Source organism: Corythoichthys intestinalis, chromosome 16, assembly GCF_030265065.1.
Source record: "Corythoichthys intestinalis isolate RoL2023-P3 chromosome 16, ASM3026506v1, whole genome shotgun sequence".
NCBI lineage: Eukaryota > Metazoa > Chordata > Actinopteri > Syngnathiformes > Syngnathidae > Corythoichthys > Corythoichthys intestinalis.
Window position 1 is genome coordinate 12,230,289 of NC_080410.1, and position 18,125 is coordinate 12,248,413.

The window sequence follows — 18,125 nt, forward strand, 5'->3', positions numbered from 1 at the left end:
GAGGGTTTAATTAGTCTCTGGAGTTGATTTAAAGAAAATTCCAGTTTTTTTTTTTTTTTTATCTTTTATTTTCAGGGCTCCAGAGTTGCTAAGCTAACACAAGCCAATAGTGCCCTCCTAGCATGCCAACAAAAATGGATATTAACAGATCTAACATAGTCCCCTGAATTTGACTATCGACTTCCGTTAGCTTAGCCGCTCTGGAGAAAAAAACCCAAAAAAACTCCCCCTAAACTTTAAATCAACTCCACTGACTAATTAACCCTCCCCCCAACTCAAAGATTAAGCCTGATGTCAAAAATTCCGAACTTCCCCTTTAAGGTGTACGTTTTTCATCAGTGATTATTCCACTGAAGTACTCTACACAAGATGACAATAGCGTCTTGGTTTTTTTCATTCTGTATAAAAAGGATACAAATTGAAACAATGTAAATTCATGTACCTGTGTATGACTACATTGACCAAAAGAAATCACAGGTTCTAGGGATTTCATTTGAGAGCTCAAACTGTGAGTGTCCATTTTCCCTGTTGACTCGGTACACCATCTTGTAGGTCACTGTCCACTCAAGAAGGCAAGGTGGCCCTTATTACACTTGTTGGCGTAATGGCCCTTTTCTCCGCACTGCACACACACAGAAAAAATGTGATCATGGGGTTTTGCATTTCCACTGAACCCAACCAGCCCCACCTCAATCTAGATTGATTTAAAGAAACCAGCAATGACAAGCACAGTCACCTTGTAGCAGGTGACCTGGTCAAGAGGTCGAGGCCCTCTGCTGGAAATGACATGATTCTGTTGCATCATAGGCATGGAAGAGTTGTTATGTGACCGTGACCCTGGGCTTGCGTTAGTCAGGTGGATGACCGAGAATGACGAGCGACCCATGATTGGACCCGACTGCTGGAATCAAAGCAAGGAGAAATAATTATTTAGTCAGGGTACCAAAACCGACACATGTGATGACCACCACATCACTTTATCTATGAGCAGGAGTCTCACCTTTGACTGATTTTGATTTTGTGATGGCAGTGGAGGCTGCTCGGAGGTTCCCATTGGCAATTCGAAACGAGGGCTAGAAAAAGGGAGGAAAAAAAATTAAATTTCAGGCTCAACAGAATGGGAAAAAAATTCTGCTTGTTCCCATACTGCATAAATTTGCACGATTTTCCTTCTGGACAGAAGCCCACCAGGTAGTTGACACAAATCACCCTTCTTGTGTGTCTATGTCTGCAGTCAGGACCTGAAACATATAAAGAAGAGGACCAACTCTTGTGACATGACGATTGAATCTTAATTACCTTTAGTAAGGTTGAAGGATATTGGAAAAAACTGACATTGTGACTTTTAGGGTTTTACGATATTTAAACAAGAATTTTCACCAGATGACTTGGAACAGCTATTTGAAAAGACTGGTTGACTCACCATGACCACATTGTATTGATATAATGAATAGTATTAAGGATGTACCGAAAGCAAAATTCTTTGAAGCCGAAAACGGAATATTGGAAACACTTGGTCGAAAACTGAAAGCCCGAAAATTACACATGTACCAGTATATAATTTAATTTTTTACAAAAATTATTTCATTATTTTCCCGATTGATATCCTTTGCCTTGGCATTAGTTCTATAACCATGGAGAATCGAGAAATTTAGTTTGAAAGGTGCCGATTCTGAAACCCCATGGGAGGGTGCGTTCCAGGTTTTCTGTCAGATTTTGCACTCCATCAGAAATTGCAACTCGCGGCAAGTTTGAGACACTGGAAAAATGGGTCTCACGCCTCCAATTGCTGAGCTAAATGAGGTCTGGATATACGTTTGTGTAATTCACAACAACAACAACAAGCTATTCCATTTTCGACCCACAAAAAAAAAAAAACGCAAAAAATTTCCGTCATACCGTCTCTCCGGTGTTAATTATTTTTTTATGTCTAGAAAATTATAGGAAGAAATCCCTTGCTTGCAGCTATAAGGCTCAACCCAATGCGGAGCTGTGGGTTTACGCTCATCTAAAGGACTGCATTTATTTATTTTTAGAATATTTCAGTTTTTTTTCATTTTTTAAAATTAATTTTAACTTTACACTTTACACACTAACTAAACACTTGTGTTCCAATTTCGTAATATGTTTTGAAAAATAAAAATCCTGTTCAATGGAGGTTATTGATATGCTCCTGCCAAAAATCGACATATCGTTTTGAAAAGGTGTCAATGTCTTAAAAAAAAAAAAAAAAAAAAGAAAATGAACCAACAAGTTACTACCAAAATATTCTACCATAATAGTGTGTCAGTTAACTTTAAGGCTACATTGACGGTGCTCGACACCCAATCCATTTAGACTTGGAATGTTCGTTCATTCGAAACCAGATCATTCACAGTCATTCTGTCCGATTTTCAGGGCATTTACAGATCACTTGCTGTTCATTTTAGGGCATTTACAGGTCATTTTCTGTTGAGTTTGAGTCACTGCCTATTCATTTGGATGATTCCCAGGTCATTTCCTGTTCTCTAACTCAAAATAAACAGGAGGTGACCCATAAAATACCCCCAAATCAAAAGAAAGTAACTGAAAATCAAAAGGTAAATGACACTTAAATGACCCAAAATTACCTCATTGCCTGGCATTGGCTGTCACTGACAGCCATAGACGTTCAATCCGTTTGAAGTGGGAGGGATGGCAGTGAATGAACGAATGTTCATTCGCTGCCACCCTCCCAGTTCAAATGGATTGGATGTCTACTAGTGATAAACTCATTCCAATTCACAGAAAAAGCTTGTTTTTCCTGTTTATTAGTTGTTTGTAGAATATCCTAGAATGATTTCCTGCCCAATGCATCGATAATCGTTGTATCACCATATCGTCAGAGCATCGTTATCGTGAGCTTTGTATCGCCAATCGTATCGTATCGTGAGGTACCAAGAGGTTCCCACTCCTAGTAGAAACCATATATTTTAGGGGTGCACGATATCCATTTTTTGAAACAGATACCGATAACTGATAATAAATATATAATATTTAAATGTATATTCACCTGAGTTTTTGAACACCTGGAGGTTAAAAGAAAAAAAAAAAAAAAAAATAGTGGTGCACTCAACATAGATTTGCCTTTGACCTAACCATTTTTTTAATGATGACATGAACATTATTATAATGAACGAAACAAAGACAAGAACAGTCTTGACTTCAAATAAAGTGCCAATATTTATTTTTTCAAATATAATTGAGTCAATCACAATCAGTTAGTCAATGTCATTGGAGATGTGTTCCCCGAAAGATGAGCACTGAACTAAAACATAAACCCAACAGGTATTGTGCCTCGTCATCAGATAAAAACACTTGGTGCAAAAGGACTACAGACTACTAGGCCTGTCGCGATAACAAATTTTAGTGCGATATGCGATATCATTGCACCCCCCCACATATTAAAAAAAACAACAATTTACAATAACAGTGAGAATACAGTATATATTAATAGATCAAGTACACACATTTAAACGCGATAAATGTTTACTCTTAAATTCAAAAATACTTTTTAAGAAATCACATCTAAAAACAATAGATCATGCATCTTTTAAGCAAAAGACAACAATATTAATACCGCACAGAAACACAGAATAAAATGTCTTTTTCAAGAAAAAAATAAAATTGCACTTAATAACTTAAGCATTTAGGCAAATGAAAACTTTTCCCCTCATAGCTTCTGCTATGGCATTCCATGTGTAATATTCTGATTGGATGTTTTCCGAAGCTCCCTGAAGCGCACGCAACGGTGATGTTTTGTTAATGTGTTGCGACAGGCTTACACACTACTGTTGTGGTCTTGGTCCAAAAAAACAACTTTCTTAACCTGGCAATTATAGGACAGCAAGCCTATCAATAACCAAAAGGCCTCTCAATAACTTACTAACTTATAACTAACACTGTAAAATGCAACCATTATAAAGTAAGGTCCATCACTCATTCCTAATTATCAAAAATATGGTCGAACAAAACGGATTAATGGCTTGCCTTATAACAATCCATATAAACAGCAGTGACTGTACCCATTTTTAATAAAGCATGAGGTTTCTTCTCTGCACAGTACAAAATCCTTGTCCAGCTACTGCGCCGTCATACCAAGCATGCTGACAGGACTAACATTACATGTCCATATGTCCGTGGTGAAACTTACGTGCTCTGTATGGTTGCCAATCGAAGTATGGAAGCGTGTGGCAATTTCATACTTTGCCGGTAAACATTCGGCTTGCATGATGAACCTGGGCTCTAAATGACGAAGTACCCGCCTGAATCCTATGTCTTCAACGAGGGAAAAGGGTTGGTAGCGCCATCATTTCTGTGATCGCTAGAGCCCTTGGTCATCTTTGTGAAACTTTTCAGATTTATTCGCAGCTCGCCCGTCCTCGTACTCTTTTAAAATACCATCAAAGCGATTGTGATCTTTTAAGTGGCTTATTAAGATGTGTTTAGGGATGGGAATTGATACGATTTTTACGATTCCAATTCCATTATCGATATTGTGTAACGATTCGATTCTTTATCAGTTCTAATTTAGGGAAAAAGAAGAACAAACGTTTTGATTGGCATCGAGTTTGTTTAATCAGAAGTCACAACCTTACAAACTCACAACGAGGTCAAATGAGGTCCAAAGCCTCAATGTCAACTGTGGCAATAAGTGGCAAATGCACAAGAATGTATAACATTTTACTGAAACATTTTTCTAATAAAAATAAAAAATATTGGTATATATTGGCATATAGGTCGTTGTTCTGCCTTGGGCAATATGTGTTAAAGGGGTCCCCAAACTTTTTCCTGTGAGGGCCACATAACTTTTCCCTTCTCTGTTGTAACAGAAAAAGTGTGACGATTGCAGGTGTGCCTAATAGTAAAAAAATCATTGTTTTTCAGAAAGCCACAATCAAATAACCTTTTCTGGATGCATGGAACAAAAGTAAATAAAATAAAAATGATAATATAATAAATAATATTAACACTATTAATTAAATAGATAATAACCAAATAACCCTCTCTGAGGTCTTCACAGAAAATTGAAGGAAAAAAAAAAAATTCAAAATGCTCTCTGGTATTGTTCAGGGGGCCGGACCAAATGTGGAGGTGGGCCGTATCCAGCCCGCGGGCCGTAGTTTGGGGACCCCTGTGTTAAAGTGTATTATTTACCATTATATTGAAATGCATGCCTTTTAGTTTTTATGGTGCTTTCATGCTCAAGTGGGGGCGCCCTTGCGCTTCCTCACGTGAAGAACATGCTCACGTGAAGAAGAACGCGCTTACACGCGAAGAAGACGTGCCGCATCCAAGCGAGTTAGTGAGAGAGGGAAACACTGCTACGAGCCTACGTTCTTTGTTAATGTTTGTAAAATATCTACAGAGACAACGCCTGTTTGTATCATCTTTTGTGTTGTTGTTGTGTTTCCACTCGCTATCGGAAACTTAAATCCAGTTATGCAGTGGTTTGAACGATGTGCTAATGCTAGCGAACGCATGCTAACAGTTTGTGTTATTAATGTATTAGCAGCTAATCATCGCTGATTTACGTTGATGCAAACCTGTTTGTTATTGGGGACGAAATTGATTTGTTTCATTTCTAGTTTTAGTTTCACTCTTCAAGTGATGGTTGAATAAAGTCAGCAAATTAAACCAACGTCTTCTGTATCGTCATTTGGGAGTTTAGCTAGCTGTATAGCCAGGACTGAGCCTTAGCGTCTCGGTGAGGACATTGCAGTCGCATTCCCTCCCGATGCAGTTATCTCCACCTTGCAATGACTGCAAGTCGCTTTGTTGTAAATTTTTGTCGTGAAGCGAAGACACAATTTCGGGCGTTTTAACCTACGTGCTGTCATTGTTATGTTTACAGCTGCAATGCTCGTGCTTATCCATCGTAACCTTTCATTTTCACCCTCTTTCCTGATGATGTGTAGCCAAACTTTGGAGCGAGTGGTTCTTGGTGCCATGCTAGTTTGATGCGTCTGGACAACAAGACACGTAACGACGCAATATGCGTCTTTAGGAATTGTAAAAAGGGATCGTTAAGGCTTTTTCATTGTGATGTCGAGGCCTCGAAACACTAGAAACCGGTTTGGAATTGGATTTCGATTCCCATCCCTAGATGTGTTGTAGCTCGACACCCCCCCCCCCCCCCCTCCTTGTGGAACTTCGGCTTTGCATTTGTTACAAATTGCGAGTGAAGCGTTTTCCACTGACAATTTAAAAAAACATCCCACACTACCGACGCCATGCTTTTTTTTTTTTTTCTGCCGTCGTTTGAGTGTTACGTCACAGAAGGGAGCGCTTGATTTGTGGCACAACTCCCTCTTCTTCTCCCACACACAGTCACTGGGCTGGCAAAACAGGAGTGGAGACGAACACACACATCCCAATCCGCGGACACCGTGCCATAATAATCATATTGTATATTAACGGGCCTATTAATAATGTTATTGTTTTTATTGGGATGACGTTATAATTCCTATTATCGGACCAATAATTATCGTGTACTAGGAGGGGGAACCTCTTGGTACCTCACGATACGATTTGCGATACAAAGCTCACGATAACGATGATCTGACGATATGGCGATACAACGATTATTGATACATTGGTCAGGAAATCATTCTAGGATATTCTACAAACAACTAATGAACAGAGAAACAAGCTTCTGCTGTGAATTGGAATGAGTTTATCACTTGTAGACGTCCAATCCGTTTGAAGTGGGAGGGATGGCTGTGAATGAACGAATGTTCATTCGCTGCCACCCTCCCAGTTCAAATGGAACGTCTATGGCTGTCAGTGACAGCCAATACCAGGCAATGAGGTAATTTTGGGTCATTTAAGTAGGCCTGTTGCGATAACACATTTTAGTGTGCGATAATTATTCTCATAAATTGCGATATTATTGCGCCCCCCCCCCCCATTTTTTTTTAACCAATTTACAATAACACAGTGAGAATACAGTATATATTAATAGATCAAGTACACCCATTTGAACGCGATATTTACTTTTAAAAACTCTTCAAAAATACTTTTTAAGAAATCACAACTAAAAACAATAGACCATGCCTCTTAAGTAAAAAACAACAATATTGATACCGCACAGAAACACAGAATAAATAAAATGTGTTTAAAAAAAAAAAAAATTGCACTTAATAACTTAAGCATTTAGGCAAATGAAAACTTTTCCCGTCATAGCTTCTGCAATGGTGTTCCATAGGGATGCAACGATACAGTCAAGTCATGGTTCGGTACGATTTTTGATAAGGGGGACACGATTTTCGATCCGATTCAATACATTTAATGCTCTGTAAAAAAAATAACAATTATATATATATATATATTTTGCTAACGAGCAAAAATTAAATTGCCATCATATAAACATGCATTTTAGTGCATAATATTTATGTGCTTACCGTGATTTCCGGACTACAAGCCGCTACTTTTTCCCCTCATTTCGGGTCCTGCGGCGTGTGCAATGATGCGGCCAATTTGTGTATTTTTCTGACGGCCGCCAGGGGCGCTCGAGCATGGAATGTGGGAGTGAGACACGAGGAATATATGTGTCGAGGAAGACGCTAGTTTGCACTATTTCCGGTAGTTTAACTTTGTGCGTTGTGTATGAATAAAGGTGGCGGACCCTCGTCTTTGTGCATGAGTAGAATTGGCAGACCTGCATCATGGAAAATGCTAGAAGAAATTAAATTGGCCATCCGAGTTGTATGGGACGCTTTGATGGCAAGCGGCGAGAGATCGTTTGCCAAGACTCGCCGCATGCGAAGAGTAGCTTTTGCACAGGTTTGCCGGGGGAGCCTGGCAGCGTGAAGTACTGTGAAAGAGTCCGCCATCACCAACGGGTTTGGAGGGGCCAGTCTGCTGCGTTACGAGGCGAGGAGGACGGCACAGGCTGGGAGTGAATATGCCTCATTATGGGAGACATTGAAGGCGACGGCGAAGGAGAGGCTGAGTAGGTGCGTGGCGAAGTGCATCTGAGCGTCTTCATATCCGACACTGAGGGTGAAGACTTCCATGGTTTGAATGCACAGGAGGAAGATGAAGATTGCTAACAAAGACTTTTATGTTTTTATTAACCAGCACAATTAGTGCTGCACCGCCATGCTGATGCTATGTAACTCCCATGCCGCTGCTATATAACTGCCGTGTTTGCCGGCGCTGTTTGGAACGAAAAGTTAAGGTGTGTTATTATAAGTTTGAAAACTGTATTTCTTTGTCAATGTCTCTTGTTACTAAGTGGGCACACGTGGCTTATAGGCAGGAGAGGTTTATGTATGTACAAAATGGTTTTTCCTTTAAAAATGTACTGGGTGAGGCTTGTAATCAGGGGCGCCCAATAGTCCAGAAATTACGGTACTTCTTACTGATCTGAAAAAAATGTGTATAAAAGTGCTGAGAACAATCTTTACTGTTTGTAAAGTGAGGCGGGGCACACTGTTGATTGCTACAGCTCTCTTAGCAGCTAGGTTTACTACATGAGCAAGACATCCTATTTGTGGCCCGAATCCATCTGTGTCACATACTGAATTAACAATATTTGCAACATTATCTATAGTCACTGGTATGGATTGATTTGGCCTTCTTAACTTCCATTCAGTCATGGCAGTTTAGAATTCATCGATGTAGTAAATGGACTACGTGTCCCATAATCATTTTGGGCTCACGTAGCCAATGGCATGGGACGTAGCACATCTAGTTTGCCATTTCATGATATGTAGTGTGTGCGCGCATTAAAAAAGTTAGCAAGCGCCGCTGAAGTCATGTCTGCTCATTACTACACAGCATCAGCATGTGACAATCGACTTTCATAAACAGGACGAGTTTGAAGCACAGCGCTCTTAATTTCATTCAGCTGTTCGTTGTCAAAGCGAGGTTGTTCGTAGCAGCCAAGTCGGTAACAATGTTTTGGCGGACTTCGTTGTAAATATCCGGCGTTGTGCCGAAAAATAGTCGCCCCGCTTGAAACGTCACTCCTGACGGGAGCGCCCACACGTCAACAACACCGGTGCGCCATAGATGGTCCACAGTCACTCAGGAGCACTGACGTGGCCGGTATACGTTGAACAATAGGATATAATGGGAACGATTGGCTCCGGCGCTAGTTTTTGCCGGACCTGGAACGAAGATGCATTTTGCGCAGTTGGTAACGAGGAATCCGAACTTTTAACAGCACGTCTGCCGCACGCGCGTGCACGCGAGGCGATAAATCGCAGCGGAAAAATTACCGCCTTCATTTTTATTTATCGCGCGATAAATGGAATTATTGCATATTGCGACAGGCTTACATTTAAGGTCATTTACCTGTTGATTTTCAGTTACTTCCTGTTGATTTTGGGGTATTTATGGGTCACTTCCTGTTTAATTGGACTTACAGAACAGGAAGTGACCAGGGAATCACCCGAATCAATAGGCAGTGACTCAAACTCAACAGAAAATGACCTGTAAATGCCCTAAAATGAACAACAAGTGACCTGTAAATGCCCTAAAAATCAGACAGAATAACTGTAAATGCTCTGGTTTCAAATGAACAAACGTTCCCAGTCTAAATGATTGGGCGTCGAGCACCATGAATGCAGCCTTATAGTTAACTGAGACACTATTATGGTGGAAGATATTGGTAGCAACTTGTTGGTTCTTTTTTTTTTTTTTTTTTTTAAAACAGTGACACCTTTTTAAAACGTAACTCGATTCTTGGCAGGAGCATATCGATAACCTTCTGGGATACAAAGTATCACAATATATCACCATTTCGATATTTGTCACACCTCTATCGTGTACCTATAATAGATTTCAGAAATGTAGGTGCGCATGAAATATAGTTATTTTTTACATGCAGTTGTTCCAAATTATTCAAGTACCACTGCAGTTGAGCCTAGTTTTTTTTTTTTTTTTTTTTTAAATTTTTTTTTCAACTACTTTAGGAACCTTGCACACTGTAATTTGTGACTGGAGTGTTCGGTGGTGTGGCACAAAATATGTCTGGCTTATGAACATACCGTGTTTGCAGAATCCTCGGTCATACCACGGGCAGTCCTTGATCTTGGACTCCGGATCAATGTGCAGGAACGGACATTCCTTGTTGCTACACTCACCTAAGGGAGGTGACATACAAATATATATGTAAAAACCAGTCACTAAGCTCTTGTGTGCAACAATTCCCAGCTTCTGTAGTGTGAACACACCAAACTTGGAGTAGAAATAGCATTCTGGCATCTTTGTCATGTCATATTCGTGAAGGAACTCGCACTGATCTCCTTTTTTGCAAAGCCCTCTCAGCCAGTGCTTGCACACTACCGTCTTCTCTCCACTTATGTGACGAAAAGGACACATCCCACCTAGCAGTACAGTGTAAAAGGCATGATAAATGCACTTTCATACAGTCTTCTATTGTACTCTGTCCATGTATAACAAAAACACCCATCAAACATCATTCATGATCGTTGTGATTCTTGGTGTTTTGCTTAGATTTTCACCTTTTATGCAGGCAGCTCTCATGAAGAACTCACAAACAGCAGACCCGGATTCTAAGGAGGTGGGGGGCACATGTTAAAGTTCAGCATCAACCTCGAGTGGCCTGTACCGTTTCGTTGTTCTCGGTGCCATCACTTAGCTGAAAATTAGCATGCGAGCACTTACTGTCCATGCCGGGGAACGGTAGAGGCTGAGCCCCTAGCTGTTGCTCCACCGCAATCTCCAGGTCAAACTTGATATGGTCCGCGTTAGCTAGTATGTCCTGCATGGTTGAAGGAATGAGTTCGTGGGAGTCCTGCTATGAAACAAAACCTCGGTTAGCTTACTACTACCGCTCAAGTTAACAGGTCATTGTATTCCCCCCCGTTCGCCAACCAAGGCTAGCCCTTCAGCTAGCCAGATAAATTCCCACGAAACCGTAAAACACTACTGTATTTTTTTTGTTTTTTTACATGAGATGAACAAAATCCAGGACTGGTTTGAAAGTTTGTTTTGTCAAGGAAAGCTTCCCTGCGCAGCACGAGAGGCGCGCAGACCGACCTTTGACCGTATCGTCACTTCCGTTTCCTTCGAGTAACTTCTTCTAATTTTGCATCCATGATTACAGCGATCCGTCTTCCCTTCGTAGGTTTAATTAAATGGATTCTATCGACCTCAAAGTCTATTACTTTGGATTTCCCATAGCTCTGAATTGAGCCATACCAGTTATAGTACTGTCTTTTCGAAATTCTATTAAATAAATCTTCTCCAAATATGTCATATTCTTAATTTTGACACCAATAACTTAATGTTCTGTAACGACATTTAAATTCTGATCATCTGTTTTTTTCATTGTGTTTTCCAAATCACTCCGGATTGATGTACATGACTGGCTGCATACGAATGGATCCTTTTTCTTAAAATGACATCTGCTGACAAGTTGTACAAAACACAAAACAAAGAGGTGGATTTTCTCATGAACAACATACTCATCCTCTGTAAATTTCATATACATAATTGGTAATTTACGAACGTGAAACCTATGTATACTGCGTTTCATAACGAACTCCTTTACAAAAAGCCTTTAAAAAAAAAAAAAAAAAAAAAAAAAAAACAGCAAAAAATGCACTGAAAATATGACATGGAAAAAATACCATAGCCATTTAATTGTTATTATTATTATTATTCATACGCAGCATTCTGCACCGGGTCAAGTGTGTCATAAAAAAAAACAAAGACGTTTTAGCCAAATTGTTTGTGCATGGTACCGTTTCTAATTCTTTTTTCTGGTTTGCAAGTCTGTTTCGCAACCAAGGTGTAGTTACAACATTTCAAATTCCACACTCAACTTCTTATGTCATGGTCTATGATATAGAAACACAATTTTTCACCACAGATATTACATTTGGAACAACCAAGATATACAGTATCGAAACAGATCTTTATATATTGAAAGATGGGTCAAAAATAACATATTCATAGTTAGCCAATTATTGAACGAAGATGGTCAACTTTTCACTTATCAAGAATTTTGTTTATCTTATAGTATTGTTGTTATGCCTCGTGAATATTCTGTTGTGTTTGATGCGATACCAGAGGGCTATCGAAGATTATTACAAAATTCTCCTAAAGGTAGAAATTATAACGTGCCAATCTTTGATCCAAAGTCTCTGTTTATTGGTTATAAATGTGCACTATTAAGCTCTGAAGCCTCCAACCATTGTTTGAGAGGACTTATTCAAAAGGAGATAGTTTCCAAACCTGCTGCAATTTCTTATTGGAATAATTTATACGAAAATATTGAATGGAAAATTACTTGGCTTTTGCCTAGAAAATATTTATTAAGAAATAAAGTAAAAGAAATCACACTCAAATTACTTCAAAGGTGTTATCCTGTAAAGATGACAATGGTTATATTTAAAATTAATATTTGAGACATTATGTTCTTTTTGTGCAAATGCAGAGGAAACTATTTCCCATTTGTTTTGGGAATGTACTTACTCCCACATATTTTGGGTTGACCTGAACAATTATATTAATTCCAAAGTTGTGCCATCATTGAAAATTGTTATTAGACATATTTTGTTTGGCCTATCCAACGTTGAAGAACCAGAAATGGATAAAAGATATGTTGTAAATCATATTTTAATATTGGCAAAATTTCACATTCACTGTGTAAAATATATTAATCAAAGACCAAATTCTCATGTTTTTGGGAAACAGTTTTCTTTATATTTGGACGATTTATGTTCCTCTTTGAACCCCAAAGCTATAAGGACCAAAAGACTTTGCAAACAGTACGGCTTGTGTTAAAAATGACCCCGACCATTTTATTTTATTTTATTTTATTGATGATGTTGTTGTTGTTGTTGTAATCTGTTGATTGTATGTGAATTGTTCGCCCATTATTTGTAGTTGTTTTTGTGTAAATAAAGTAAAAAAAAAAAGTGTTTCGCAACCTCTCTATAAGCACATTACCGCCACCAAATGGAGTGGAGAAGCAGTTAATTAAGAGAACGGCTGCAACCAATCAGTATGCCATGGATTTTTGCTTAATTTTATGCGTAGTTTTGGCGCTAGTTGCCCCCCCCCCTTTTTTTTTTTTTTTTGGCTTGAAGACATACCCCCCAAAATGTCTGTGCACGTGCCTGTATAGATTGGAGAATTTTCAAACGATTTTCAAAAGGCTTTTCCCCCTTAAACATCAGAGCTGCAGTAATAATTTCACATTGTAAAAAAATAATAATTTAAACATAACATTTGCGTGTGAATACGGATTACGGAGCCCGTAAGGGGACATCAGGAAAAATATATAATTTTTAGGGCTGTCAAAATTATCGCGTTAACGGGCGGTAATTTTTAAAAATTAATCACGTTAAAATATTTGACGCAATTAACGCACATGCCCCGCTCAAACAGATTAAAATGAAAGCACAGTTTCATGACCACTTGTTACTTGTGTTTTTTGGTGTTTTGTCGCCCTCTGCTGGCCCTTGGGTGCGACTGATTTTATGGGTTTCAGCACCATGAGCACTGTGTAATTATTGACACCAACAATGGCGAGCTACTAGTTTATTTTTTGATTGAAAATTTTACAAATTTTATTAAAACGAAAACATTAAGAGCGGTTTTAATATAAAATTTCTATAACTTGTACTAACATTTATCTTTTAAGAACTACACGTTTTTTGATCCATGGATAGCTTTAACAGAATGTTAATGTTAATGCCATCTTGTTGATTTATTGTCATAATAAACAAATGCAGTACTTATGTACAGTATGTTGAATGTATATATCCATCTTGTTTCTTATCTTTCCATTTCAACAATAATTTACAGAAAAATATGGCATATTTTATAGATGGTTTGAATTGCGAATAATTACGACTAATTAATTTTTAAGCTGTGATTAACTCGATTAAAAATTTGAATCGTTTGAGAGCCCTAATAATTTTTAATGTTTCTCATTAGGACGAGAAACTTTCCAGTCGGTCAGCAAAATGTGGCGAGAACGACGGTTTCGTTTCAATTTATGTGTGGTGGAGGGCGAAATTGGACTTTTCACAAATATTGTACGCCACCATTTATATTTGTACACGAATACTACATTCCCCCTTTCTCACGAGGCTGAGGTTGGCTCCACCGTCGCTCTACCAGCTCCATTTAATTAAAACGGCTACAGTTGCGCCATTTTGCCTGTGAGTGGCAATGTTTGCACGTGTAAAGACGTTGGCTGCGTTCTAGTAGCTACAGATTATAATACTGTACACTATTAGTTATTCTTTTGCCGTATTTCCTGCCTTTTCCACAAGCTATACTTACATAGTTACATTGCTTTTAAATCAGACAGTTTATGAAAAGCATTAAGCGGCAAACTATGGAATAATCGGGGATCAAAGTATCCAAGGTTATCACTTTGCTTGGCAAGAGGGTACCGGTAGAAATCTTCGACCAGATCGATTATTTTTATGGCAGTAGGAAACATGAGGAAACCAAGTTCGAATAACTGCACAGGTTTTAATCAGTAGCTACTGTCTGTGAACTCACCCAACGTTTTTTACACGTGCAAACATTGCCACCCACAGGCGAAATGGACCAACTGCAAGGCTTTAAGGTGGAACGAAACGGACGGGAGTGCGACGGTGAAGCTAATTTTGCGTCTTAAAAAACAAAACAAAACTGTAGACCCATACAGCTTTTTTTTTACGTCTACAATTTGCAACTGGAGTAAAATAATAGTTTTCAATAAAACTTAGGTGTTGAGGTGGTTGCAGCTCAACGTTGCATTCGTAGGACGAATTGACGGAGAATAAGTTGTCTTTTAGCCAAAACTTGGCGTGTTTAATTTCCATCGATATGCGGATACATCCTCTCTCATTGCTGTCTTCACAGGCAATCCCACAAATCAAAGTAATCAAAGTCAAACACAAAGAAGTAATAAAAGTAGCACTTTAGACAATTAAGTCCCATCCTGCCATCTTGTGGCGAAAAGATAATATGTCAATAATGACAAGCAATAGGAACATTATTTCAACATCAACTGAGGACACATTTATGAATACAAAACATTTCTCCCACAATTTCTCTCAACACCCCCACTTGTTCTCATGTTGATGCCTTTTTAACAACCAAATGAACTTTTACATTTCAAATTCCAAAAATAACACTGTCAAACTTCTTCAATTTTAACTTTGTTACATGTTTTGTCATGATATCAGCTATCATGTAATCCGTTGGACAATACGTCAATGTGACTCTTCCCTGATTTACAGTAGTTCTAATAAAATGATATTTTATGTCTACGTGCTTGCATCTCTGTCTGTTAACAGGATTTTTGGCAAGAGCGATTGTCCCTTGGTTGTCATCGTGTACAGTTGTTGGATTGTACTGATAATGATCAATACTACCTAGTAGTTGTTCCAAATATAGGCATTCTTGTATGGTTGAAGCCAGTGCCAAATATTCAGCTTCACAGGTAGATAGTGCGACTGTAGGTTGTTTCTTTGTTTTCCAAGAAATTGGAGAACTATTCTTGCTCAAGAAAACACAGTATCCTGAAGTACTGCGCCTGTCGCTAGTATCAGCTGCCCAATCAGCATCACTATATGCCTGTATACCAAGTTTTGCATTGTCGTCTCTTTTGAAACTAAGGCTCTTTTCGGAAGTACCTTTATCTCTCCCATCTTCATCTTTTTTTGAGTGTATAAACCCATTTACCCCCGACTGTTTTCTTGTCTTTTGGCAGTGTTGTCAAGGTAAATGTTTTATTTTCGTTTAGTGACTGAAGTTCTTCATCCATGGCTTTTGACCAAGCTTTTGAGTTATTGGAACTCATGGCCTCCTGGTATGTTTGAGGTATACCAACTACCATCCTGTAGCAGTAGTCTACAGTGGTATGAATTCCATCACTATCTCTGACTTCTGTTACGAAGTCTTCTAAATGACTCGGTTTTTTCTCCTCTCTCTTGAGGAATACCTTCTACTCTCAATTTCACATTGTGTCACTTCCTTTGGACTCTCACAATGTGCACTTGGTTCTACAGGATCTTCATTTCTGTTTTTGACCTCTACACTTGCTCGATCAGCCCTTGGCAACCCCATCATGTTGTATTCTTCATCTTGATCCATGTCACATGTCTGTGTCTGCTTTTCTATGACTTCCTTGTTCACAAACTTTACCAGCTTATGTTTTTGTACTTTCTTTGTGTCTGGATAGTAAACTAGATATGCTGGACTGTTTTTGTCATAGCCAACAAACTGTCCCTGGCCACACTTAGAATCCAAATTTCCCTTGTCTTGTTTGTATGTGTAACAAACAGACCCAAATTTTTATATTCTGGAAATATTTGGTTTCTTGTTTGTCAACATCTGGTAAGGAGTTTGCCCTGTACGTCTATTATAAAATCTGTTGCGTACCATTGCTGCAGTTTTTACTGTATAGTGCCATAGGTATTTTGGTAGCCCACTTTCGACTAGCATGCACCTACACATTTCAAATAGTGTACGCCATCCTCTTTCAGCTGTCCCGTTCTGGTGTGGGGAATACGGCGCTGATGTTTCGTGTCTTATTTCACTTTTTCTCAACAATGTTTGGAACTCATTGCAAGTATATTCAGTCCCGTTATCAGATCGGATGCACCTTACTTTCCCATAAGGAGCTATATCTGCGAGAAATTTCTCTGTTGCTAGAACAGTGTCACTTTTCTTTTTCAGGAAAAATGTGAAAATTGCACCAGAGTAATCATCTGTGAATAACTGCACATATTTGTAACCATCAATCGATTCTGGAGTTATAGGACCCGCCAGATCTGAGTGTACCAATGTATCTGCTCGAGTATCTGGGTCTCTATTTCGAGTCTGGATAAATTTTCCTTGTATGCATATCTCACACGTTTGTTCAGGTCTTGTTTCTTTTCCCTTAATCTGCATTCCATCAACTACTTTCTGTAATTTGATCACATCCTCATAATTACAGTGGCCTAATATTTGGTGCCATGTGTGAATATCATAACATGCATTGCACTTGTCGGACTCACCATTTGTATGCAAAAAAATACAGCTTGCCATACACATAAATATTGAATTTCGTACTGTCTTTGGTTATCAGTGCGTCTTCACCTTCTTTGAAAAGTACCGTGGCTCCACTCGATGTTGCTGCTTTCACCGAAAAAATGTCTTGTGGGTACGATGGTATGAAGAGTGCGTTTCTGAGTGTTGCCTTGCGCTGTTGTCCTCTGTTGTCGATCAGGTAGCACTCTGCATCTCCTCTTTTTAGTGCGACTCCACTGCACCATGTACCATCTGCCAACTTGACGCTGTGGTTCTCTGGTTTGAACGTCTCCTGGAAGCTTTTCGTCAGTGATGATATGAAATGTCGCTCCCGTGTCCACCATCAGGCCTCGTTCCCGGATGCTGTGTGTATCCTGCCGCCTGGTATCGGGCTGTTCATCTCTCACCTTGAACGCGAAGTCAGGATCTCCATCTTCAGCAATTTTTCTCGCTCCGTCCGGTTTTTCCCTGCGTCTGCAAGTGGCGTCTTTGTGCGTGTCCGTTTTGCAACGACGTCTTTTGCCGACATGATTTTGCACGGTGGCCTTGGATGCCACATTTGAAGCACACCAACTCTTTGTCATCTTTGATCCGGTCGCGAGCGTTTGCTTTTGTGGTTTGCTTTGAAGCTCTTGCTTGAGTCTTCATCATTCTGTCGCTTGATTCTGCTGCATTTAATTTTTCAGTTTCTTCAAAACTTCGGAGTTTGGTTTTGAATCCTGAAGATGTCATGTTCTCATCAGTATGCGCCACATGAACTGCAAATGGCTTGTAACTTTCTGGCACCCCCTTCAAGACCATTGCGATAAGTAGACCAGCTCCCAATGTTTCACCTGCATTTCGCAATGCTGTGATGGCGGTCTCAGCTCTTATTATGTAGTCCACTATGCTTTCTTCGTTTCCCTTTTGAAGAGATGTTAGCATGGTGTACAAATTTATAATCCTGGGTTTTCCCTTCCCAGCATAATATTCTCTTAATATTTTCAGAGCTTTTCTACCGTCATTTGGCGCATCTCTCATTATTAACGAGAGGCTTTTATCATCAAGAAGTTGTATCATTTCAGCATAGGCGTCCGCATTTTTCATTTCATCATTTTCTCTCTCGG

The 18,125-nt window shown here is 39.2% G+C and overlaps 1 protein-coding gene across 2 annotated transcripts; it reads right to left on the reverse strand.

Moving 5' to 3' along the window:
- Positions 1-44: 44 nt before the first annotated feature.
- cpsf4 (cleavage and polyadenylation specific factor 4) lies at positions 45-11,108 on the reverse strand. 2 transcript variants are annotated; one of them, XM_057817659.1, is made up of 8 exons: positions 10,657-11,108; positions 10,494-10,544; positions 10,203-10,355; positions 10,017-10,112; positions 1,148-1,241; positions 1,001-1,073; positions 737-898; positions 45-622 (listed from the first exon to the last, which is right to left on the reverse strand). In XM_057817659.1, exons 1-8 carry the CDS (start codon positions 10,757-10,759, stop codon positions 554-556), a joined length of 801 nt encoding a protein of 266 aa, XP_057673642.1. In that variant the 5' UTR covers positions 10,760-11,108; the 3' UTR covers positions 45-553. The 2 variants fall into 2 exon arrangements, with proteins under 2 accessions (XP_057673642.1, XP_057673641.1); XM_057817658.1 differs by having other exon boundaries at positions 737-901; positions 10,657-11,090.
- Positions 11,109-18,125: the final 7,017 nt, after the last annotated feature.

Coding starts and splice junctions, on each gene's coding strand:
- cpsf4 (XM_057817658.1), bottom strand. CDS start 10,759: ATGCAGGACATACTAGCTAACGCGGACCATATCAAGTTTGACCTGGAG. Junction 10,356..10,493: donor GAGAGCTGCCTGCATAAAAG/GTGAAAATCTAA, acceptor CTGTACTGCTAG/GTGGGATGTGTCCTTTTCGT. Junction 1,074..1,147: donor AAATCGTGCAAATTTATGCA/GTATGGGAACAA, acceptor CCCTTTTTCTAG/CCCTCGTTTCGAATTGCCAA.